This window comes from Mus caroli, chromosome 7 (genome assembly GCF_900094665.2).
Source record: "Mus caroli chromosome 7, CAROLI_EIJ_v1.1, whole genome shotgun sequence".
In the NCBI taxonomy this organism is placed as follows: domain Eukaryota; kingdom Metazoa; phylum Chordata; class Mammalia; order Rodentia; family Muridae; genus Mus; species Mus caroli.
Window position 1 is genome coordinate 124707977 of NC_034576.1, and position 25538 is coordinate 124733514.

The window sequence follows — 25538 nt, forward strand, 5'->3', positions numbered from 1 at the left end:
TAGGAGACGTAGAACTGACTATCCATCATGGGCTTTACATGCCTTGCGCCTCATTCAATAGTCTATTGACTTCTGAGCTAAGTGTATGGTGCCCTTAACTCTCTCCATCACCATTTTTTTTTCTTCTAATTTCAGATTTTACGCTGCAGAGATTGCCATCGGTCTGTTCTTCTTGCAGAGCAAGGGCATTATTTACCGGTAAGTGAGCATGGCTGTGCTTTCTGTCTCCTCAGTTCCCTCAGCTCCTCCCTTCCTGCCTCTTTCTTCAACTGCTTTTAAAATTAGAATCTGTGGTGGGGGAGGAATCCTCCAGTACTAACTTGGGCATGTGTTCTGCCAGGCAACATCGCCCACTGCCCTGGCAAAGTTTGGGCAGCTGTATATGGTGATAGCAAAATCTTGATGGACTGTGTCATCCATGATTCTCTGGGACCTCCAGCACGAGGACACTTAAGTCTCTGAGAAGAGGCAGCTCTGAGAAGAGGGCGCCAGCAGCACTTTCCTCCTGGACCCCACATCCGGGAAGCATGGAAAGAATCGACTGCCGAGTGTGGCAGGATCGTATTATTATGCAACCATTTTTCTTGTATGTAGCTGCAATTTGGAAATAGATCTCTGAGTTGCTCTCCCTGAAAGACAGGATTAACTTCAGAAGTTGGCATTTGCCGGTTTGGGGAGAAACAAGTGTGTGATCATAGCTGTATGAGTCACACCATTTTATATTTCATGCAAGGCAGGGTAGCAAGCCTGAGGCTGCTACTTGTCAGTGAGTCCAGGGTGTACAGTTCCTCTTGCGCTGCGCAGATGAGATGGCACAGGCGAGGGGGGAATCGACTGACTGTTATGTAATAGGAGCCAGTGGGGAGTGTGCTTCTATCAGCTCTTGGCATGAGCAAGGGTCTATTTAAAGGCTCGTGAAGAGTCATATCAGCCCATTTCATTCATCTATTTGACAGATAGTCATCAAAAGCCTACTGTGTGCTGACTGCTGTTCCAAGTGGAGAAAACAGAGACAAAAACTGTAGAGCAGGGGACAGAAAAGGAACTATGGAGAATGGGGTTTATTGGAGTGTGTAGAAAGGATAAGATGGGGTTGCTGGTGCTGCGTACAGATGCTCACCTCTACTGTAGAAATAATGGAAATTCTGGCCTGCAGTTAGTGAATCTTGGGTAAACTGCAGGAAGACACTAACCAAAAATGATGGGTTAAGTTTTCATGCAATAAGGTTCTAACTCCTTCCCAGGATGTGGCTCTCAAAGAATAAAACCAACCAGGCTCCTAAGAAGATTGTGAACTACACATGTATTAGAAGAAAACTCAGCCCCAGGAATGAAACTGAGTTCTTGCTAGCTAGGCTAGGTTATTCGGGGCTCATTATCAGCCTAGTGTGGTATGGACTGAGATTTGGAATTGATGAACAAGTAGTTTGGGTGCTAAAATGATCTATCTATCTATCTATCTATCTAAATCTATTATCTATTTCACCTCTTTCTCCCCTCTCTCCTTTCCTCTCTTTTAGATTCCCCCTTTTATTCTCCATTTTTTAATTTAATTTTATTTGTAATTCATTTTTTACATTCTATATTCCATTCCCCGCCCTTCCCCTCCCACCCTCCAACTGCTCCACATTCCACACCTCGACCCAACCACACTCTGTCTCCACGTGGATGCCCCCACCATCCACCCCATCTGACCTCTAAACTCTCTGGGGCCTCCAGTTTCTTGAGGGTTAGGTGCATCATCTCTGAATGAACATAGACCTGGAAGTCCTCTACTGTATGTGTGTTGGGGGCCTCATATCAGCTGGTGTATGCTGTCTGCTTGGTGGTCTAGTGTTTAAGAGATCTCGGGAGTCCAGATTAAGACTGCTGGTCCTCCTATAGGATCACCCTTCTCCTCAAATTCTTTTATTCTCCATTTTTAATGTAAGGCTTGTTTTTTTTTGTTTTTGTTTTTTGGGTATTTTATTTTATTTTATTTTATTTTATTTTATTTTATTTTATTTTATTTTATTTTATTTACAAAGCCTACTTCTTAACTTAAAGACTAAGAACCCAGCTGTAGTTACACATACCTATCACCCTAGTACATGGGAACATGAAGCAGGAGACTCATAAGTCCAAGGCTAACCTGGGCTACAGAATGAGAGTCTATCTCAAAATACAGAGATATGAAATAATCACTTCCATGAATACTTTCTATGAGTACGGCCAAGTCCATGTCCCAGGTTTAGATACACAGTTGTATTCACCCAATACTGTGAGTCAAGAAAACTGGTGACCAAGGAACTAAGATGGTAGCTGGGAGTAGCCATTATCACCAGCTGTAACTGGTTTACAGAAGGTGTTGGCAGTACTTGTCGAGTCCAGCATCAGGAGCTCAGGGAAGAAGAGGCACTGTCTGTCTCGTGGTGATGTTAGCAGTAGCTTCAATATGCCCACTCTGCATTTTGATCAGCGTTGTTCCAGCCTCATGGAGCTTCCCTGTTAGTTCTCCAGCTTCCTCAGAGACTTTGTGAACCTCTCAATATCTTCCTATAAATTCCCTTTCATATTAAAATCATCACACTTGTTTTTCATTGCTTACTATCAAGAAGCTCAATTGAAATAGAGTTCTAGAAATTGATAATCAAGTGAAAATTGTAAAACTACATGACAAAAGATGTATAATTGTATGATTTCATAGAAACTTCCTCTACAGTGAGAAATCTTTTCAAGTGTCACAAATCGCTGCCTCCTTCATTTAGATTTCTGCTTGATAGCATGGTTCTTCTTATTTTTTGAGATTATAATTACATAGTTTCTCCCTTCCTTTCGTTCCCTCCAAACTACTCCGTATACCCCTCGTTTCTCTCTTTTAAACTCACAGCCTCTTTTTTTATGGATTGTTATTGCACACATATATGTGTACATATGGTGTATATACACGTCTGAGCGCACACACATTTCTAAATACACATGTATAACCTGATCATCTGTATGATGTTACTTGTATGCATGCTTTTAGGGGTGATGACTTGGTACTAACTGGTGTATAAGTTGGTGTGTTCTTCCCTGGAAAAGACTATTTCTCTCATGCACAGCTGTCTCTAGTTCTCTCTGTATGGTTCAAGCCTCATGGTCTTTCCCCCACCCGTATTAACACATCTATTGTTGTCCTTGTTCAGATCACATTTGGGCAGTCAGGTTGATAAGAAGTATGGCTGTAACTTCAGACATTATTAGAAGACAGAATCTCACAGCAAACTCTATGATTCTCTGACTCTTACAATCTTTCCACCCCCTCTTCCACAATGTTCCCTGAACCTTAGGTGTGAGAATTGTATTGTAGACGTATCCATTGGGACTGGGCTCCACAAGTCTTCTCTGTTTATTGGTTATGGTTTTCTTTGATGGCTTCCATCTGTTTCAAAGACAAGTTTCCTTGATGCAGGTTGAGGGCTACTTGTCTGTGGGTGTAAGGACAAATAGTTAAAAGGTAGTTAGAGATTGTGCTGATTTAGTCAACTGTACATAAGGTACAAGTCCAACTGAGTTGTGCAGTTCTTAAGGATGTAACATGACACATTTTTTAACCTTTCCTTTTCTGAGGAGCATACTATACATGGATGGGGTCAGAGATGACAGAAAGATCCTTCCTGTCAAACTTAGTATCTGCTTTATTGGTCATTGTCTCTGAGGTCTGTGCTAACTTTCCTTAATGGAGTTCTTCAAGATAAATGTTCCAGCCCTCTTTTGACATTATAATGAGAGTGTCTTACAGGGAAAAACATCAACCAAAGCAACCGAAGACTGAGGAGATAGCTCAATGGGTAACATGCCATCATGAAGACCTGAGTTTGGATTCTCAAATACTCACATACAAAACCCCAGCTGCTTGTTTCTGGCCGTATAGTCAAGTTGAGGGGTGTCATGTGTAATGAATTCATACATACATCTGGTATATATTTTCTGCATAGTACAGCACTCCTGGTTTCTAGCCTGGCATTTGGACACTGTGGCTTGAAGACAAGCTTGAGTGCTGTCTAAGATTGGTCCTATGGATGGTGCCAAAGATCCTTGAGATGGGGAAGGTTGCTGCCTGCAGTGGATGCACGTGTATGAATCTCCTCTTGGATGAAGAGACTTAACAACAGATAGGAGGTGTCTGGATAGGTTGTCACGATATCTCTTCAGCTAACTGACTGCAACTTAGTTCAGCTTTACTTAACTTGGCTGCCATTGAGACGTCTGCAGACACATCTGAAATTCATTGTAGCCTCTGATCTTTATTAGCTTTCTGTTCTTCATCAATGGACCTCTGGAGCTTTTAGACTTAAATTATTGCTCCTGAATCAACCCAGTATTCTAGAGCTTGCCTCTTTGCTGGAGGTAACCAAGAGGGTATCAAGATTTTGATGGTTCTCCATTGGCTCCCAGGCTTGTTATTGAACCAGTCACTGTGAGCACAGTTTCCAATGGCAAGTACAGGCCTGTAAAACCATTCCTGGGACCAGAAGTCAGATTCATACCATCCCCATAACATGGCCTAAATATCAGGAAAGAACCTGATCAAAAGGAGCAGGAAAGAGCTCTGAGTTAGAAAGTAGGTTCCATCCCTCCTAGAGAACTGGACTTCCACATCTACTATTAGGAAGAGATCAGTCTGAGACAGCAAGCATCCCTACCCACTGGTGCACAGAATGCTGACTTTGGAGTAGATATTTAGGAAGAAGTGAGTGTGGAAGCAATCTCACATGGCTGAAGACAGGCAGGAGTTTTCCAGTCTATGAAACCCTGCCCATTCACACAGATGCCAATATCAGGATGAAAGCAAAGGACAAATTCTATAAGGCTCAGATGTCACTGTCTTTGAGACCCATTGTACAGTGACATCCCCTTCCGCCCTTACCATCTCCTTATCATCTTTCTATTCTCCAAATTGCAGTTCAGAGTTCAAATAGCCATGATTATGTGGTGAAATATTTCTTATCCTTGCTCGACACTGGGACTTAATTAGAATATAAAAGAAGCATTCTTATTTATCTTGTTCATAGTTAATGTATCTAGCTCCAGGAATAGTGTCTGACACATAGCAAACATGCAACAGACCCCTATTGACTGAGGGAACAGTTGGAGCTCCTGAGTACTGTCCCACAAAGTAGCAGAGCCAGAAATACTTGGAGTAAATTCTCTGAATCTGTTTGTTGTTTGTTTGTTTGTTTTGTTAGCTCCATGATCTTCAGAGACACCTTAAAAGTAATATTTTCATGGAAAAAATATCTTTCTATGTAACAGAAAAGATGACAGGATAGAGGCTAACTTGTGGACTTCCTTTGGATTCTGGAATCACCCATGATTCTGTGCCCTTTCCTTGTCTTCCTAAGAATTCTCTCTTCCCTGAGATAATGTCTCCTTGAATCTTTGTGAGACACACAGCCCCGTTCACTCTGTAGAAAAAGAAAGTACAGAGGCTTGTGGTCCTTTTGTTATAATCTCCCTGCCAGATTGTAAACCTCTGTAGGAAAAAGAGGGTTTGATGTTACCTTTGTGCCTGCGAAGCTCTGAGCACCGACCGGTGTGTGATGTGTCCATATCAAGTGACTGTTGGGTGAGTTGAAATAAGCAGTGTGCAAACTAAACTTCCAAATCCTTGTCTACCACAGCGACCTGAAACTTGACAACGTGATGCTGGATTCTGAGGGGCACATCAAAATCGCTGACTTTGGCATGTGTAAGGAGAACATCTGGGATGGGGTGACAACCAAGACATTCTGTGGCACTCCGGACTACATTGCCCCAGAGGTGAGAGCATGCATCCACCTGCAGTGATGTCTCTCCTGCTCCCAGATGCCTGTGAGAGGCCTGGGAAGGGTCGAGGGCGGTGCCTGGGAACGTTGGACTGGCTTCGATCCCGTTTTTTGTGTCATCCCTCTGAGCTCTCACTTGCAGATTAGCTTAGCACATCTAGAAGGCCCAATATGTCAAGATGTAGGAAAGATTTTTTTTTAAATAAAACTCAAAAGAACGATCCATCACACATCAGTAAAAACACATCCATCACCAAGCTGCTATGGCTCGTGGCCATATGATGCCTCCTAATTATGACATTGAAATGTTTGTTGAGAGAGTGAGAGACGGAAGGGGAAGGGATCCTCTGGGCTGACAAGACACATTGGTAGTGCACTGTGCAGTAGAGATGCCTTCCTGGAGACTCCAGATTTGTCTTCCTTTGATAAAGATATAGGTGAAAGGGTGAACGTTCATCAGAGTAACCCCCTTCCTCCCAAAGGAAGTGGCCATCCACTGGCTTTTCCCAACACGATATGACACAATAATTTGTGAGTACATGACACAGAATCTTGGAGAGAGAGAGAGAGAGAGAGAGAGAGGTCTCCTAGGATTGCTCTTTTCCTTGGCTAGCCATCAGTCACTTGCTGTACAAGAATTGTCTAGAAGGTTTCCCATGGAGGTATAAAACGAAACATAATGTTTAAAACCTCCATGTTCTGTGCAAAAGCAACTCCTTTCTAGAAACCTAGGTTACGCATGCAGGTAGATACACACACACACACACACACACACACACACACACACACACACACACACACGGAAGCACATTCAAAGCCCTTCATTCTTAATCATTTCTTAATAATGAAAACTAAGAGAGAACCTCAATGTTTATGACTATCAATAAAGGAGTTAGTCTCTAGTACATACCACATTTGTGTCAGGAAGTCACATATAACCTTGGAAAGATCAGAGCATATCTCTGCGAACTAACTGGAAGTCATGTCCCTCCATAGGGGTGAGAGTAGAAGACTTCAGTTTAATAATAGTAGAAAACATCACTATTCACTGATTCAAGAGAGTGAGTTAAATGTATATGAAAATACAGGCATGTTTCCAAGACATATTGATAAAAGGAAAACTAAATTCAAACGAGGCGTGGTCACATCCACCGGCCAGCCAAGGCTTCGGGAGACTGAGGCAGGGGGAACTTAAGTTTAAGGCCAGGTTGAGTTCCCTAGCAAGACTTCTCTACAAATGAAATAATAAAAATAAGACAAATGCAAATGAGGAATAACAAAAATGAAGCACTGTTTATAGACAGTGGTGCTAGCGTTTGGGACGCCGCTGTGTGTTTTCTCTGAGTATGCAAATGCTCATGAAAAGGTGCAGACAGTCTGCCTGGGAAATGACACATGGATTTCAAACACTGCAGAGGCTAAGAATGTGCCCATCTCTCTGTGTGTCATTGATAGCTGTGTGTCGCTGATCCTCCTGCAGAGTAAGTAAGTGTATTTGTGTATCCCTGGGTGGCACACTCAGGTCAGTTATCCTTTGGCTAATTCTCCGTAGGATCTGACACACCCTGACACAGTTCCCTGGGTGTTTCTTTTGTTCAATGAGTCCTAGTTCCCATATCTAACTATACTCAGAGAAGTCACAGGGGAGCTTTAAATTTTCTAGGATGCCCAAATATCACCCTTTTTGACCATTGAGTTGGAATCCCTGTAGGGTCATGGTCTCCAACAGCTCCCGGCAGGCTGCAGGGCTACTGAGCACTCTGTGCCCTGAGCAGCCTCTTCTTAAGCTCACCGCTGTCCTTGGTCAGCTTTGTTGTTAACCAACCACACCCACCTCTGACAACTTTCCTCACCTCCCAGGCTCTGTTTTCCTTGGTAAAAGGTTTAACTTCTTGGGTTGTCAAGAAGCAAATGAAACACCAAGTGCCTTAAAGGTGTGAAGACACGTTCTCTGAGATGCTTCTCACAGAGCCTGTGTCTTGCAGTCATGTCTGTTCAGAGTACATTCCTTATTCATTTATTCCTTTGTTTCATTATTTGTCTATTTTAAATTTCCAAATTAAAAATGTATACCTATAGTGTACAAAAATGATTTGGGTCTGCGGAAGGGTTGAATTTCGTTAATTTGTATGTTTAATCTTTTTTTTTGTATGTATAACCTTATGTGCTTAACATTTATTGTTAATATCTGCACTCAGTAGTTTCAAAAATATTTCTTTTGGGTATGTATGTGTGCATGCATACGCCATGACACACACATGTGTAGGTCAGAGGGCGACTTTACAGAGCTGGGTCTCTCCTCTGCCCTTCCCTGGCTTCTGGGATTAAATTAGAGTCATGCGGCTCATACAAGAAATATTTGACCCACTAAGCCATCTCACTGTCCTTCCATGATTTGCTTTTTGAAGCATGGTTTTGCTGTGTTGCCCAGGCTGACTTTGGACTCATGGCAATCTTGCTGTCTTAGTGTCTCAGATGCTAGGATTACAGGTGTGTCCTCCAGCTCCTGGCAGTCACAGTGGTTTTCAAGAAGGCAATTCATTGTTAACTGTCATAGTCATGTTGCACTGTAGAGCTCTGGAACGTGTGACTATTAGTTGATGGACGTCTTTACCCTTAGACCATCATCTTTGCATTTCTGACTTTGAGGAGGAAGCTGGGGTGGGAGGTGGACTTTAGGGAACAGACATTCACTCTATAGCCAGATTTGTGCCAATGCCTTTACTGAGAGAAACAAAGCATAACTGCATTACAGACCATTATAGTAAACAGCAATGTGAAGGATGAGGCATAAGAGGTGTTCAGTACCTCATACCCACAACCCCACAATGTATGTCTGTTTTGTAGATGTTAGGTAGCTCCCCTCAAGGTCACACTGGCAAACAGCAATTAGGATACAGCATGAGACCAGAGGCCCATAAACCTCGGCACTCAACCTTTGCTGTGTCAGTAGCTTGCCTTTGACACAGCTGCTTCTTTACTTTGTATGTCCACTCTGAAGGGTGGACAGTCACACAGCTGTCAAAACCTGGCAGCCATGCTCACCCTGGATCCTTTAATCCTCCTTCCATTCATTTAATTTATGGAAACCATTGGACAATTGGGAATTTGTAAGACATATTTGTTTGAGTGAGTGCATGTGTGTGTGTGTGTGTGTGTGTGTGTGTGTGCGTGCTCTCAATGGAATCCTATGTAGAGAAAAGAAATGATGTGGACTGGTGACTTAGCTCAGTGGTTACAGTTAAGAGTGCCTACTGCTTTCCCAGAGGACCTGAATTTACCTCCCGGTATCTTGGTGAGGCACCTCACAACTTCCTATAACTTGAGCTCCAAGGGAATCTGATGTTCTCCAAGGTCACTGCACACACACACACACAAACACATACACACACTTTAAAGTAAAAATAAAATCTTAAAAAGTAGCCAATGTGCCAGCACTCAAATCTTATGGAAATGCAGGATGATGAGGGTCCACCTCTGAAGTGCCAGAGCTTAGACCCCACACCAGTTTAATCTACAGTTGTGGGAAAGAGTCTAGCAGGAGAAAGACCAGTGTTTTGCATGATTTTACTCTTGACAAAGAATTAGAGATGCTTTTCACAGATTTTTTTTTTACCATGTATACTTTCCAAATAAAAACAGATGTAAAAGAATCACAAATACTTTTAGGGTATTTTATTTTTAATCTTTGTTCAAAAGAATCATGCTGAACGATGGGTGTGGGTCAGGAAGAGATGAAGTCACCCAGCAAGCACGAGGCCCTGAGTTGAATCCCAAACTCCACAAACAGATGAAAAACAAAACAAAACAAAACAAAGCACACATATTGTAAGTTTTACCATCTTTAAGTATGTGGTTCAGTAGTGTTAAGTATATCCACATTATTGTGTAAATGTTTTTACTCTATAGTGAGAAAACAAAACCATTCCTCCTTGTTAAAATACCATACACAGAAATTTGAAAGATCACACCACACCCGGTGCTTAAAAAAGGCACCGTGGCACACAGATGTTTGCCCAGCCGCAGGTGCCTTTGTGAATCATCAAATTCAAGGAAACAGTGCAGGTGCACCCTACCCTCTTTGTCCACTCTCCAAGACCCTGCTCAAATCTGGAACGGCAGCAGCCATTGTAACCTTGCACAAAAGGTCAGGACCATCCCTGAGACTCCCCACCCAAGTGCTAGGCCACTCTTCCTATAAAATAAGGATGAACTCAGTCTCCAGCCATAGGGGCTGTCTGTCACTCTGATGGGACATCCTCTGTTTTCCAGATCATTGCTTATCAGCCCTACGGGAAGTCTGTGGACTGGTGGGCATTTGGAGTCCTGCTGTATGAAATGTTGGCTGGCCAGGTAATTGCATTTTAAGTGATCTGTAAGGAAATTACCCTCCACCTCCAGCCATATGGTCTCTGGGGAAAGTGACAGCCTGGTCACAGCTCATGAATCTGAGTACCTCTGACTTTTCTGGCCTTGGGGTTACTTACGTTTGCCGGTCGTCTTTTCTTGTGAACGTCCCAGAGGGTAACCTCAGCTTAGGACTGGGGGTGGGGAGAAGGAATCCCTGCTAGACAGAGAGAGCTGGGAGGAAGGCCAGGCAGGGGCACTTCTCCCACCCTGTCCTCTGCTCCGCAGGCACCGTTTGAAGGGGAGGACGAGGATGAACTTTTCCAGTCAATCATGGAACACAATGTGGCGTATCCCAAGTCCATGTCCAAGGAAGCCGTGGCAATCTGCAAAGGGGTAAGTTGTTCCTCCCTCAAGGCCAGCACTACCATGCAAGGGTAGTACCCCAACCAGTTGGAACCAGAGGATTGCTATTACCTCTCGCTCTGCATCTAACACCAGAGCCCTGCTAGGGTGTTTTTCTCCCCTGGAAGAGAGAGTTCCCTTCTCATTTGCACCAAGGTCTGAGGAGATAGCCATGTACTGGAGTCTCGCTTTTAACTGGGCACCAGCTCCAAGCCTTACACAAAGAAACCCAGAGATGCTGCTCAAGAGCTGGCACCATGGGAAAAGCGCCTAGGGTGGTCTGCCTTGTCCTTCTCTGCCACATGTGTCTTTAGTTAACATTAGAATTGTATGACATTTGTTGTATGAAAATTTCAGACAGTCTTGATTCTAAGTGATCCCCTGGATAAGCTGAATTAAATGCAGTGTCCCCGGACTTGCATGATCTCACTCAGCTTGTAGGACACAGGTGCGCACAAAGCCATGCATACACACACACACACACACACACACACACACACACACACAGAGTTCAAAGGGCACAGGTACACACCTACAGCTTATGGAAATAATTTTTGTGAAGAAAGTCAGGCAGGAGTTTGCAGGTAAGGCTTATTTGTGCTACATTTCATGTTGGATCCAATCTGCTTTTAAGATGATGCAGACCTAGGCCCTATCCCAGGGTTAGGTCTACATACCAGTGTTCTGAAAAATCCCCCACATAGCTCAAAATGCAAAATGCACGGCCTTTAAACGCAGTATCCAAAGGACGCAGTTCCTCAACCACAATGGAAGTGTGAAAGCTTCACCCTGAGACTGGCGGAACAGCATGCAAGGATGGAGGTTTTACAAAGGCTTTCCCACCAGCCAACAAGGAGGGATCATTCTAAAGGTTAGACCCTGGGCTGTGCCTGAGCACAAGGCTCCTGCTGTGTGTCCACATACACCAGGGCTGTCGTCATAGATCTCTAGGATGCATGTATGTCTCCCATGCCTTACCCAACCTCGCTCTTCCTGACCCCAGCCCGATGTCATCCGTGTAGCTCTGGTCAAGAAAATCAGCATCAGTCAGGAAGCTCAGCCTGAGTTTTGGCCCTGGTGACGTGAGCTGGGCCAAACTCACAGCTTGAAAACACCTCGTAAGACTGAACTCTCACCCGCTAAATCACCTGAGCATTGTGTTTCAGCTACACCTTCGAGGAGGTAGACATCTCTGGGGAAGCCACGTGTGAATTAGCCTCAGTCCCTAACAGCTTCAGGTTAAATCAGTTACAAGCATTTTTCCTTGGAGGGTGTGAGGCAAGGAGAGAATAAAAACAAGGAGCCCAGAGGAGACTCAAGGGTTCATCAGGAGTACTGGCAAAGCCTGTGGATAAAGGATGAGATGCAGACAGAGGCCAGTGAGAGTCCTGGAGGCATTCCGTTAAGAGAGGAGCAGGAAGAAGTCAGTCGTGGTCTTTAATTTGTTTAATGATTCCCAACATCTGAAGATCTGGATTTTTCCCATAAATTCTCAGCTTTCCGTCTGCCACATTGTCCGCTCGTTCCTACAAAGCATCAGTCAGCAAGACTGGAAATTACCCTCCCCTTTAGATGGGATGCACCCTCTCCAGTTCGGGAAAAAAAATTTAAAAGGGGGGGCAGGGAGCCAGATTCTGTCTGAGTTCCCATCCAAGTCCAAGAATCTGAGCCACTATAATCATGAAGAAGTTATTTGACCTGATTTACGGATTGAGGCCAATAACAGCACTGCACATAGGGTCCTTTGATGATTAAACCAGTTAATACCTATAAATCACTTAGACCAGAGCCTGGATTTCTGCTCCCGAACCCTAAGGCCATCTCCAATGTGAGTAATGCTGTCCCTGCTCTGTTTGGTGCCAGGCTCCCCTTGGCATTTGAGCCTGTGTCTTTTTGTGACAGGAGAGTTTGGAGAGGGAAGGATTTAGGAGATCAAAAGGCCCCTGCAAATCCTCACCGCACCCTCTTGTTCCTTAGGTGTGTGGTTTTGAGCGATTTCCTTGCATCTTTGGCCTTCTGCTTCTTTATCTCCCAAAACAGAATAAAAGTACTTAATGAGTCATTTCCCAGACATTAAGTGAGGCAGTAGAAGGGGACTCTTGTGCAGCTAGCACATAGTAGGTGTACAGTGCATGCTCATGGACTTCCCCTTCCCTACCCATCCCTGCCTGGACAGCTCGGGGTAGGGGTTCTAAGTGGGTCATGGAGGAGAGAAAATTTTCCAGGTCAGCTGCCTTCAGCTTCAGCTCCAATTAGCACTTTGCCTGGTGGAGTTGTTTTCTATCAATTCAGGATCCATAACCTTCACCATGAGCAGGAGTGACTCTCCTCGCTGTTTGTGCTGGGGCACTGTTCTGAGTTGAGTGGGCTCAGTGCAGTGTGGGCTCTCTCTCTAAGGCTGATCCTCCTTCAAAGTAGGGGTGATGCTTAAGCTTAGAGCCAGATGCTTCCTCCTGAGCAGAGGGCCCCTGGAGATGCGTCTGGGAGGTGATCCGAAATGGGAACACTGATTACATCCAGCTGTCTCCATGGCTTCAGGCACAGAGAGTGGAGAGTGGTAACCCGGCAGACTCCATACTCTTCTATGTGCCTACAGTGGAACTTCTTTGCTTGCCATCTCCCTGCCTACAAGGAATCTGAAAACAGCTATCTTTCCACATATACCATCTTCTTCATATGTCTAGCTCATTAAAAAACAAAACAAAACAAAAAAAAAGGAACAAAGAAAAAAAAACCCAAAAAAACAAAACAAAACAAAAAAACCCTATTCTCCACCATTGAAAACATAGCAAAAGCTTACTCTGGTTTCCATGGTCAGGATGCTGAAAGCAGGCAGAAGCCTAGACTAGCAACTTAGAGTAAAAATAAAGAGAGACTGAGTTACAGAGGGCTGAGAGAGCTGAGCCATTCCAAACCTGACCCTGAGGTTGAGAAGGAGGCTCCATCGGCAAAGGCAAAGTGCCTCCTGCAGGTGACGGACAACCTGAGCTCAGTCTCTGAGGCTCACATAAGAAAGCCAGGTGTCGCAGCACACATCTTTCTCAGAAATGGGGAGGCAGAGACCAGAGGATTTCTGGGGCTCACTGACTAGCTAGCTTAGCTAAATTGGGGAACTTCCAGGTAAAAATGAGAGACTCTGTCTCAGAGTGATTGGGGAAGGCATAGAAGTCTGGGCTTGACAGGCACACGTGTGCACACACGCACTCACACATGCATGCACGCACACACAAAGCTCTTCTCCTTGGTTATGTAATCTTAGGCAGATAACTTTACTGTCTGGACAAGTTTGCTTGTAGGGAAAATAGTTGCTGAAGCCTACGAGTGTTGCTGTAAGATTCAGGAGTTATATATAAATGATGGCTGGATTGCCTTTAGCACAGAAACCAGACACATAATGCTCTCAGTCCACAGTGATTCTCAATCTTCCTAATGTTACAACTCTATAAGACATGTTGTGTTAGTGTTATTATTATCAGAGTTAATAGAGACCGCCTAGACCAGCAGTTCTCAACCTGAGAGTCATGACTCCCTTGGGGGTTGAACCACCCTTTCATAGGGGGGTCACCCAAGGCCATTGAAAAACCACAGATATTTACATTATGATTCATAACAGTAGCAAAATTACAGTTATAAAGAAACAATAAAAATGGTTTTATGGTTGTGGGTCACCACAACATGAGGAACTGTCTTATAGAGTTGTAACATTAGGAAGATTGAGAATCACTGTCCTAGACACACAAAGGTCAGGGCTTGACCTAATTTCCTTGCCCACCATTGACTTTTCCTGACCAAGCGAGACCACAGATATCTCTGAGAAAACCACATGCAGAGTGTATAAAGTGGAGACAAGACTGTTCCGAGGTGTGGCTGAGGAGAAGTTTTTATTGTAGATACGAGGGAGAGCACAGCCAGAGGCATCTGGAAGAGTCCCGAGCAAGGAGAGAAAGTAGTGCACTGAGCATGAGCAGCAGCCTGAACTGGGCCAGAGAGGAGAGAGAAGGGGAGGCAGGAAGAGAAGAGCATGTGGTCAAAGGTGACCAAGAGAAAGGGGGCCAAAAGGGCCCAGAGCTGACACAGCAGGGTTGCATAGGAATCAGAAGCTGGGGGAGAAAGCCTGTGAGCTGGAGAAGAAGGGCAAGGTGAGAAGCGCAGATACTGAGGGAGCCTGGAGGCCAGCACGTGCCATGTGCTCTGTATGCTAAGAGGTATCACAGTTGGCCATTTTGTGTCAGGTTCAGTTTCTTTTGGACCTGACACAGCTCTCTCTCAGCGCTCTCTCTCTCTCTCTCTCTCTCTCTCTCTTTCCCAGTTTGATACAGATTCTTCTAATAGCAATCCCCCTGTCTCAGCTTATGAAGTGCTAGGAATACAAGCAAATACTACACCTCCTGGCTCCTATTTCTCTTAAAAGCCAAAATTTTGGAGCTAGGCTAAGTGAATCTCACCTGTAACTATAAGTCCTTGTGTTTGTCTGAGTTCTCCAAGTATCATTTGCTTCACCATTTCAAGAGGGAAAAGAAATAGACTCCCCTCATTGGGTTACTGTGACAGTCGGGTAGAGTCCTGCCTGTAAGAAAAGAAGGAGCAGAGAACACTGAGTTTGGGGGACTTTGACTCCTTGGAAGATAAAGCACATACAGAAAGCGTGTGCCTGTGATGGGGTCCATGGGGCATCCTGTAAGCAGAATTCATGTCAAATGCACTGCTGAACTGCTGGGTTCTGCCTTTACCCACTGTCAGCCCGTCCTAGGTAAAACTGAGGGTGTGGAGTCAGCTCCACGGTTCATTCTTTCCCGTTTCTTTGCCCTCTTCCTTTTCTTTCTGAATCGCCAACTCCTCCAGATTTCCTCTCTGTTCACTTGCCAGCATCTTGCGATCAGAGATCCTCGTTGCTACTTTGGGTTCATTTCTAAGACCAAGCCTATTTGGTGGCTACACCTCAGAGCATATCTATTCATCTTGTTTTTTAGCACTGGCTCACAGACCCAAAGATGGAGGGTTTTGATAATTAAGTAATTTAAACAGAACACCAGAGAAACCTCAGCAGAGCGGAGGGAGCTTGTGTTACAGGGAACGAGCTGGGCTAGCTTTGGACTATTTAATGAGCTTTCTGAAAGTAATTGCTTGAAACTTGGGTCCATTTGACTAATATTTTTCTTCCTCTATTTTTTTTTTAATTTTCACGAGTGCTTTGCTGAGAAATGCAAATGGTATCTGAATGAACATATCCTTCGAGTTGGGCAAATGTCAGTGTTTCTTAGGACAGGAGAAAGGGGTTTGACCATGTAGAAACTGGCCTCACTGGGGGCACCAGTAGTCACATAACGCTCATTCTTGAACCCAAATGACAGGCTGTGACATTTTTAATGTGACATTCGAGGCCATATTTGAGGTTTAGTTTGATTCTCCCTGAGGGACTTTGCTCTGGGGTGGGTATCATTTTGGTCTTTGCTCCTCCAGAAGAGGTCTGGCTAAAAAACTGTCCCTGGGAAGAAACTCAGACAGTAAGACTGGTTGGTTGACAGTCTGCCCTGACTTTTCTAAGTCGTTGGAATAATAATATCTCAGCAGCACTCATTTCCTGGTCTACAGTCTGCTCAAGGCTTTTCTTTCCTTTTTAGCTAATGACCAAACACCCAGGCAAGCGCCTGGGTTGTGGGCCTGAAGGGGAACGAGACATTAAGGAGCATGCGTTTTTCCGGTATATTGACTGGGAGAAACTCGAACGCAAGGAGATTCAGCCACCTTATAAACCAAAAGCTGTAAGTAGACCTCTCCGCGGCTGGCCGCTCCTTGGACACAACACGCTCTTTCTTTGGTGTGTGCGTGCTCTGAATGCTCTTGAGATGTGGACATCAAAGCATCGACCTGAATATGTCTGTAGCTACCTCTCCCTGTGTGCACCAAGCCCCTGGATACCAAATGGCAATTACTGCAAAGCCAGGCCCCTGTACGTAAGGGAGAGACAATTGATACGGAGCTGTTGTTGCTGCTGCTGCTTTGATTCAATTACTGTAACTGTCTGAGTCGCCACCTTGGGGGGTAGGAGGGATGGAGGGGATGGTTCTTGGGCGAGCAGAGTCCAGACTTACTTCTGAATTGTGATGAAGAATCTAATTTTGCCCTCCTTCCTTCCTCAGTTCAACTGTGTCATTTTCTCTTCACACTGACATTGAAAAGGTCATGTTGTTTATCGCAATGGTATTTAAATTGAATTCTGAAACCTACAGTACTACCTCTGAGTCCGTAACTGAGAATGGTTCACCAGCCACCCCTTTCCCCAGGTGAAGAAGAAAGAATTAGACCCGCAGACTTCCATGAGGTTGGGGTGTAGACAAGTATATCATATTATTGTGATGTCAGAATAAATACTTCCCATTCCCCTACAGTTTCTGGGAAAAATTTGCAGCCCCAAAGACCCAGCAGGGTCCTTGCCAGCTTCCTGCAAGGGGGAGGAGGGGGAGTTTGTCCCTGGGTGAATTAGAATGGTGATTTTATAAGGTGGATGTTTCTTTGTTGATGTTAAGTACAGCACAGACCTGGTGGCTTTATTATGTGTTGTGAAACTACTGACTGAGGCTGTAAAGGGAACATAAACATTGTCATTGAAACTTGAAGTCGTGAGGGTATCAGTGTTCAGAAGAGAAAGGTGATGATGATAGCTATTTTGGTGCGATAATTGTTCATTTCGTGAGCATTTATTATGTGCTAGGTGCCATGTTGAGCATTTCATTTACAGCATCTAATTAAACCCTCACAACAGTGTACAAGGTGGAAGCTATTATTCTGGCGTGTGGGAGATGAAAGGGGAGACTTAGAGAGGTTCAGGCACTTTGACCACAGTCACCCAGAGGCTGAGGTATGGGGTGAAGGGAGAATCCATGTTGTGCAGAGTCCATTCCATTGGAAGCTTTCTATGTCCAGGGAAAAGGACAGGAGTATGAGAAAATCTCTCAGGTGATTCTCAACACTCTGCAGAACTGCCCCGTCTCTGCTGCACCCCTGCTGAGCCTCGTTCTGGATATGTCTGAGTGCTAAGAAGCCAGCTCCAATGGACAAGCCAGTTCTGTTGTTGAACATTCCAGATTAATACCAAATCAATCTTCCTAGAAAGTCCAGCAGAGACGCACTCTCTCTGGATCCTTCTGGAAATTTGTGGGATTATATCTGGATTAAACCCCTCCTGAGAGCACACCCATATGACATCACTTTTGAGTGTCATTATCATTCATCTTAAAACAAAGACACAGGCTGGAGCATGGCATTCCTAATAGCATCTGACCATCAGCAAGTAGACTCTGTCTCTTGACTATTTCAGAGCCTGTGAGCTTTGACTTAGTCAAGTTCTCTCTGACCTAATTACTTTTTTGCATCAGAGGATCATTGTGATAGAGAAAGCACTTGGGATGAGCTTAGTTCATGACAGATTCTCAAGGAGAGATGATTGTGGTGGTCAGTGATGTCATTGAGTGGTTAGTATTTTGGGTTTAGGGTCTTTGAGGGGCAAGTTAGAAGTACTGTTTCTTAAAGGAAGTGTCTGTGCTCGGTGCTGGAGAGGATGGAGCTATGTGTCCTTGGCAGTACAGTTGCCTTTACTCAACCCTTTGGGAATAGATCAAAAGGTAACTTGGAAGGGATGAGCAGGCTCTTTCTTCTGGAAACTGATGACTCAGAGGTAAGACAATGATCCACTAGAGTATATTTGTGTGTGTGTGTGTGTGTGAGTGTGTGTGTTTAAATGCTGAGGTGTGTGTATATGCACATATATGTGTGCATATGTGTGTATGTGTGTGCATGTATGTATTTATGCATGTTTATGCGTATGTGTATGCATGTGTGTATGAGTTTATTGTGAGTGTGTGTTTGTTTAAATGCTGAGTTTTATGTGTGTGTAAGTGTGTGTTTAGATGCTAAGGTGTGTATGTGAGTGTGCATATTTGTGTACAGAGGGTGTATATGTGCATGTGGAGGCCCGGAGCTGACTTCTGGATTGTTCCTTGATCATTTTTCACCGTGTTCACTATGCCAGGGTCTCTCAGTAAAAACCCAGATCACTATCAGAAATGGTCTAGTTAACCAGGTTGATCTGAGCATCCTGTCCCAGCCTCCATAACTCTGAAATTGCAGGTGGACTACCACATGAATCTAGAAGTTGTGTGGCTTCTGGAGATTCAAGCTCTTCCAGCCTTTCTGCACATATGGCAAGCATTTATCCCTGCAGTCTTTCTCACAGCGCACCCCTCCACTTAGGTTTTGCAGAGCTATTTATAAGGTCTCAAAACATGAGCCTCTCCTTTTCTTACTTTGCCCATGTTCATTCACACTGAAGCCACTGGACTTTAGGAGCTTTTGATAGAGTTGTACACCAGTGGTTTTCAAATGGTGTTCCCAGACCAGCAGTGACAGCTTCCATCTGAGCCATGTTCAAAATAAACTGCTAGGACTCAACCCTAGACATCCTGAATCAAAAACTCTGGTAGCAGGGTGGGATGCTGTGGGTCCAGGAAGCCCTGCAGAGAATCTGAGATGTACTGTAGGCGGAGGACATCACTCAGGCAGGCGAGAAAGAGAGAGACAGAGACAGCGACAGAGAGGGGCCAGAGGAAGGTGGCAGAGAAAACAGCTAGTTACAGGAGGGAGACTGGTTTTTGGCCATTTGGGAGCCAGACAATGGCTTCTGGCATCCATCACAGACTGAGTTTCACACACTTTAGAGGAAGAAAGAAAGCTGTGAGCTACAGGAGGAGGCAAGAAGGCCAAGGTGGAAAGCTGAGACCCAGCAAAGCCCAGGCTTTACACTCTCATTCGAAGCTGGGGACGGCACTTCTTAGCTGAAATCTCACTATTTCTTCATAATTGGCAGCAAATGTTTAAAAATTAAACAGCTCAGGGCAAATAAAAACGTATCCATGGCCCACATGCGGCTTGTGGACTGCCAGTTTATAACCTTGGGGAATGTTGATGGATCAAGTTGGAGTGACATTTAGCCAGTTCCTGTTAGTACTATTTGGGGCAGTTAAGAGTCCATTTTGACTGGAAAGTTATTTGTGACTATTCCTGCTAAGGGTCATGAATATACAGGGCTCACAGGCTAGAGAGTTATTTCATTTGATAAAAAGCTTGCCCCAGAAGCACAAGGACCTGAGCTTGATCTCCAGATCTCTCCCTCTCCCTCTCCCTCCCCCCTCCCCCTCCCCCTCCTCCCCTCCTCTCCCCTCTCTCACATGCACACACACCAATACCCACCCACCCCCCACACATGACATGCATGCATGCATACTTAAATGCACTCACATGCACCCCCAGCCTATGTCTGGCTCTTAGAAGACTGTCAGGAAAGGGTAGCTATCTTTCTGTCTTTATTGTTGAGAATAACTAATTCCATCAATAATTAAACCACTAATTAACATCAATTAATTGTGTAACTGAATAATTGCTAGTGACTGTCAGCAAAAGCCTGCAACTGTCGAACATTTGGTATTATTTCCAACCATACAACATCCTGAATTCTTTTATGTGGGTTTAGTAATGCCTTTCAAAACACAGTAACCAAATCAGGGCATGTGTTTGCAGATGTTTTACCACCAGCCCTAAGGGTAGAGGGGCCTACCTTGATCTCCCTGAATAGATTTAGAAACACAATTGTCCTACAGTATCTATGGGGTATTGATTTGAAGATACCAAAATCCACCGAGGCTCAAGTCTCTCATATGAAATAGGTAGTATTTGAACATAACTTACACATATCCTACTTTAAATCATTTCTAGATTACTTACTATATATAACAAAAGCAAATGATATGCAAAGAGTTGTTATACTATATCATTCAGAGAGTGTATTAGTTTACTTTGTATTGCTGTAATAAAACACCATGATCAAGGCAATTTATAGAAGAAAAGATTTTTGGCTGTGGTTCTAGAGAAATGAGAGTCTCTCATGGCAGCAAGCAGCAGGCTTGGTAACTGAAGCAAAAGCTGAGAGCTCATGTCTTGAACAGCAAGCCTGGAGCAGAAAGTGAACTGGAAATGACACATGACTTTGAAACCTTGGAACCCCAGTGGCACACCTCCTTCAGCTAGGCCATGCCTCCTTTAGCAAGGCCACACCTCTTTCAGTTAGGCCACGCCTCCTTCAGCAAGGCTCCACCTCCTAAACATACACAAACAGTTCCAACTGGAGCCAAGCATTCAAAGCTCTGAGCCTATAGGGCACGTTCTCATTCAAATCACCTCAGAGAGTAATGACAAGAAAATAAATTCTCTGTGTATCCATGGATTTGGTGAATATGCAACACTTCATTCTTGCATTTTTAAATTATTTTGTTTTGGGGGCTGTGGAGACCAGACTGGCCTTGAACTCATGATCCTCCAGCCTCAGACACCCAAGTGCTGAGATTACAGGCATGTGAGCGTGTGTGTGTGTGTGTGTGTGTGTGTGTGTGTGTATGTGTGTATGTGTGCCCGTGCGCACCCATCCACCTATTTGATTCTTCCTGCTAATGTTCCTCTTACATTGTAGATCCAGGTTTTCTCATCCCCACCCCCACCCCTCACCCCAGGACCTATGCTTCCTCATCCTTGTCTGCCTGTCATCTCTGAATTGCCTGTGCCACGTGTGCAGAGTTCCATGTGCCTGTGGAATATTAAACGGCATGTGTGTACCTGTCAATGTGCCTGATTCATGCATGCTATTAAGTGAGTTCGGGGAGAGAAAGCACAAGGGGCAGAAGCAGAGGCCTGTATTCAAACATCAGTGAAGGGTGCTATTATGGGTGGTTCATTAAAATCACTTTAAATGGGTTTTGTTTGTTCTCAGTGCTGTCTTTTATTGTGGCAAGGAGTAGCTTGACAGTGCATTGTTTGAAACTGTACTAAAATATACTAGGTTTGTTGTATTGTTATAGGCAACAAAGTAGTGTGTGTGTGTGTGTGTGTGTGAGAGAGAGAGAGAGAGAGAGAGAGAGAGAGAGAGAGAGAGAGAGATTGATTCTGTGGGCTGAGGCCCACATGTTCATGGACTTCGAGGCTGGTGGTCAACTTTGAGTTTCTACCTCTGGCCCACCCCACCTTATTCTTTTGAGACAGGGTTCTCAGTTTCATGTAAGCTGACTGGTCCAGCAAGCCTCTGGAATCCTCCTGTCTCCCCCCCACACACACACACACCATAAGCACTAGGATTACAGATACACACCATCATGCCTGTATGTTTCAACATGGGTTCTGGAGATCAGGTCCTCCTGCTTGTGTGGTAAGCTGTTTGCTGACTGAGCCATCTCCCCAGCTCCATACAGTAGTGTCTTTAAATGAGTATCCAGTCACATTAGTCTCTTCCTTGCAACCCCATACCAGCTTTCTGATATCTCACAATAATGCCCCTGGGTCTTTGGCAAATAATGGCTTGTGAGTCCCTCCCAACATCCCGGCCCCTAGCCCCAAAGACCAGCACTCCTGAAATTCTCTTATTTCTCTAACACTCAGCCTTTTCTCTCTTTGCCAGCTTTACCTATGCGAAACCATTGTCTAGGATGCCCATGGCCCTTCCCAGGCTCCTCTCCCTCTCCCTCTCCTGGAGGCTAGGTGCTACCTCATTAAATCCAAGGAACATCACCTCCTCGGGGAGGCTCCTCCTGATTCCTGAGTAGGGACCTGCTTCACAGACTCATTTCATGTTCTTGTAATTGTGTGCTCAATTTAACATCTGTCATTTTGACTAGACTGTGGTTTTTTTTTTCTTTTTTTCACTGTCAAGAGTCAAAGCCTAGCATAAGTTTTAGCACATAATGGGTGCTAGAAAATTTTTACTGAATGTATGAATGAATGGATGAATGGATGAATGGTCATGAAATGGGACGCTGTAACACACCATGTTGTAGGGCATAAAGGCTTCTTTAAGGCTGTATATTAGAGTGAAAGGTGATTTTCTTATGCATAGCAGGGTGTCTCCGATAAATTGGTTGTTGTGTAAGTTACTATCATGTTTATAAAGGGCTATAATTTGCCTGCTGCACTGCAAGCTGTCATGGCTTCTTTAGGCTGAGCAGTGTGCACAGGGAGAGGATGCTACAGAAGGATCTGGAGGTGTGGTACACGGTAAGGGCTGCAGATGGCTGCTGTCCGACCTTGCACAGGTGGCTCAATGCAGTGTCCTCTTTCCATGCATGCACAAGTCACCTGAAAGTCCGATGCAAACGAAGAGTCTGGGACGGGTTGCTGAGGGTGGATCCTGAGGTTCTGCATTCCTTGCGAGCTCCCTGCTGCTGGGCCAGGGACTCTATACTGGGTAGCAGGGACCAGAACACTGAGCACCATGGTGCCGCTGGCCATGAGTGACATGACAGTGCCTAGTGTCAGCTGGGTCTTCTGTGTAGTAAGAGGAGGGTGGTATCAAAGGGATGGCATGGTGAAGACCAGTGTTGTGGTAAAATGTGGCTTAGACTGTTGTGATCAGTGTGTAGTGGGAGAGAGGTGGTAGCATATGCCCTTCCATATTAAGCATGTGTGGAGCAGAGGACTCAGAAGTACATAAGTATATTCTCTATTGGGAACAACGTTGGGTGCTGAGTCACCTATTCGACCGAGGATAAGGACAGTCGTTTGTAGGTCTTGGGAACACAGCAATAAATAGTACAGAAATCCATATCTGTCTAGCATAAACAGTGGTCCAGTAATGCACAGAGAAGCAAGTGAAATATGTAAGATATTGTATTGTAAATTGATAAGCATTACAGAGCAAACAAAAGCAGCCATGGAGTTTGGGAAGTCCAGGATGGGGAAGGAGAGACTTTAAGTAAGGTGGGAGGAAGGTATCGTGGAGAAAGTGGCGCTTCGGCAGAGCTAGGAGGATGAGGGAGGGGGCTGTGTCTTTATTGAGGACTGGGGCAGGAGTGCAGTGTTAGGAACACATTTAAAGGCTGGAAAACAGCTTGTCAGGCGTGTCTTGTGGACATCAGATCCCGGTAAGGAGAAAAACAGAGAGGCCCTGGGACAGGAAGAAGGTACTGAGCACTACAAGATCTTTGACTTTTAATCCAACCTGTGAGCAGAGAAATAGTGACCTAACACTGGCCTTTTAGCCAATGAGGAGACACATGTGAAACGAAGAACGGTTGTGGGATCTGTTAACACTCCTAGGCAGGGTACTGTGGGAACAAGGGCAGGATGGAGTTAATTGGGAATCGTTATGCAGTGGTTCTCAACCTGTGCATCATAATGCCACAAGGGTCACCTATCAATACCCTGCATATCGGATATTCACGTTCCAGTTCATAACAATAACAAAATTACAGTTATGAAATATCAACAAAAATAATTTGTGGTTAGTTCCACAACAAGAGGAGCTGTATTTAGGGATTGCAGCTTTTGGAAGATTGAGGACCACTGCTCTAGAGTGATGCTCACTTCAGCATCCTCAGCCTGTCTCCAGTTCCTGGTATCTTGTAGGCAACTTAGTACCTCTATGGCACAAAGGATGGGCAAACAGGAATCCCTGTGGATCACACAATTGTTCTTTAAGTAGAGGGGCTGTTAGCCCAGAGTTTAGTCCTGGTGAAAGAAGTGTGAACCAAGAGAATAGCTATCAAGAGAGTGCCTGTGGCTCAGAGCTGCTCCCAGGCCATGGAGTAGTTATGGTCACCCTGTAGGTTGTAGGTTGTATTCCTTCTGTCAGTGAGAGCATACTGTAGACGACTGTTGAGAGCTTTGGCCAAGGCATTCTCATGCCTGGAAGATTTATCTTAGAGTGTCGCTACGCAGTAGTAGGGGGGTGCCTTGGGACTGGTCCTTCTTGTATGTCTGTGTTTTACTGTGACCCTGGGATCAGCTTATCCAGCAAGCAGTGTAGAAGCAACTAACTGAAGGGCATGGGGAAGATAAGGCAGCCACAGGACATCTGCTCCAGGAAGTCCACGGAGTCTTGAGAGGTGACGTGTGAATGGACATGCCCTCCTGCTGGTGAGTGTGGCAATGGTAGTCCCTGCAATCATGAGTAGTCTGGTCATCAGCTTGTCTGAGAAGTAAATTTTAAGATCACCTTTCAGCTGGTCCTGTTGGCACAGGCCTGTGTCCCCAGCTACTCAGAAGACTCAGACTAGAAAGTCACGAGTTCAAGACCTGCTTGGGTTGAAATGAATTCAAGCTAGCCTGTGTGATACAGTGATAAATGTCTCAAATTTTAAAATGAAAAGACCAATAAATATCAAGTTCCATGCTAGCATTTGCCTGGCATGCAAGAGACCCTGCACTCAGTTTGCAGTACCCAAGTAGATGATCTTTCTCTAACTCCTTGCATTGTCTTGTGAACAAGAATGCAGCCCACAGAGACATACTAGCAGGCTTGGTCTCTCCTTTCCTCTCTAGCCTGCATGTCAGGCCTCCCACGTCTTTCACAGGCTGATTCCTGTCATTTCCGCTCTTGTTAGGTATTCTTATCTTCACTATTTACATAAAGCCTCATCGTTTCAAGACATCTTCACATCAGGAGAGCCTAAACATCTTTCTGGCTATAAAGCCCCTTGCAGAGTTCCTTGTCCAAACCCTTTGAGTTCCATGCCATTTCTAAAATATGATCATAATCGACTAGGTCTGGGGAGATGGCTTAGTGGGAGGATCGCTTGTTGCATAAGCATGAGGATCAGAATTCAAATCTCTAGAATCCACTTCTAAGATGGTCACAGTAGATGGGCTTGTAACACCCAAGAGATGGGAGACAGAGACAGGAAATTCCCAGGAGGCTAAGGGTCAGCATGCCTGGTCTATGCTGCTGTGAACAACAAGAAGGCCCTGCCCAAAATAAGATAGACGTGGAAGACCAACACATGAGGTTCTCTTCTGACTTCCATGTGTGGATCACAGCACATGTGTGCCCACACTCACACACATGAATGTGTGAATGTGCACACACAGACGCACACACCTACAAAGTTGCCCACACCCTCTGAAAGCCCAAAGGTGCCACAGCTTCCGGAAGAGCTCACACCCACAGGACTTGCTTTCTCCGAG

General features: G+C 44.8%; 1 protein-coding gene across 2 annotated transcripts in view; it reads left to right on the top strand.

Moving 5' to 3' along the window:
- The window catches only part of Prkcb (protein kinase C beta), a 335554-nt gene that overhangs the window by 285830 nt on the left and 24186 nt on the right, over window positions 1-25538 (top strand). For both annotated transcript variants that reach the window (XM_021166848.2, XM_021166849.2), the window contains exons 12-16: window positions 136-198; window positions 5646-5784; window positions 10062-10142; window positions 10425-10532; window positions 16163-16303. In XM_021166848.2, the coding sequence (XP_021022507.1) occupies window positions 136-198; window positions 5646-5784; window positions 10062-10142; window positions 10425-10532; window positions 16163-16303 (532 nt within the window). The remainder of the gene's footprint in view (window positions 1-135; window positions 199-5645; window positions 5785-10061; window positions 10143-10424; window positions 10533-16162; window positions 16304-25538) is intronic.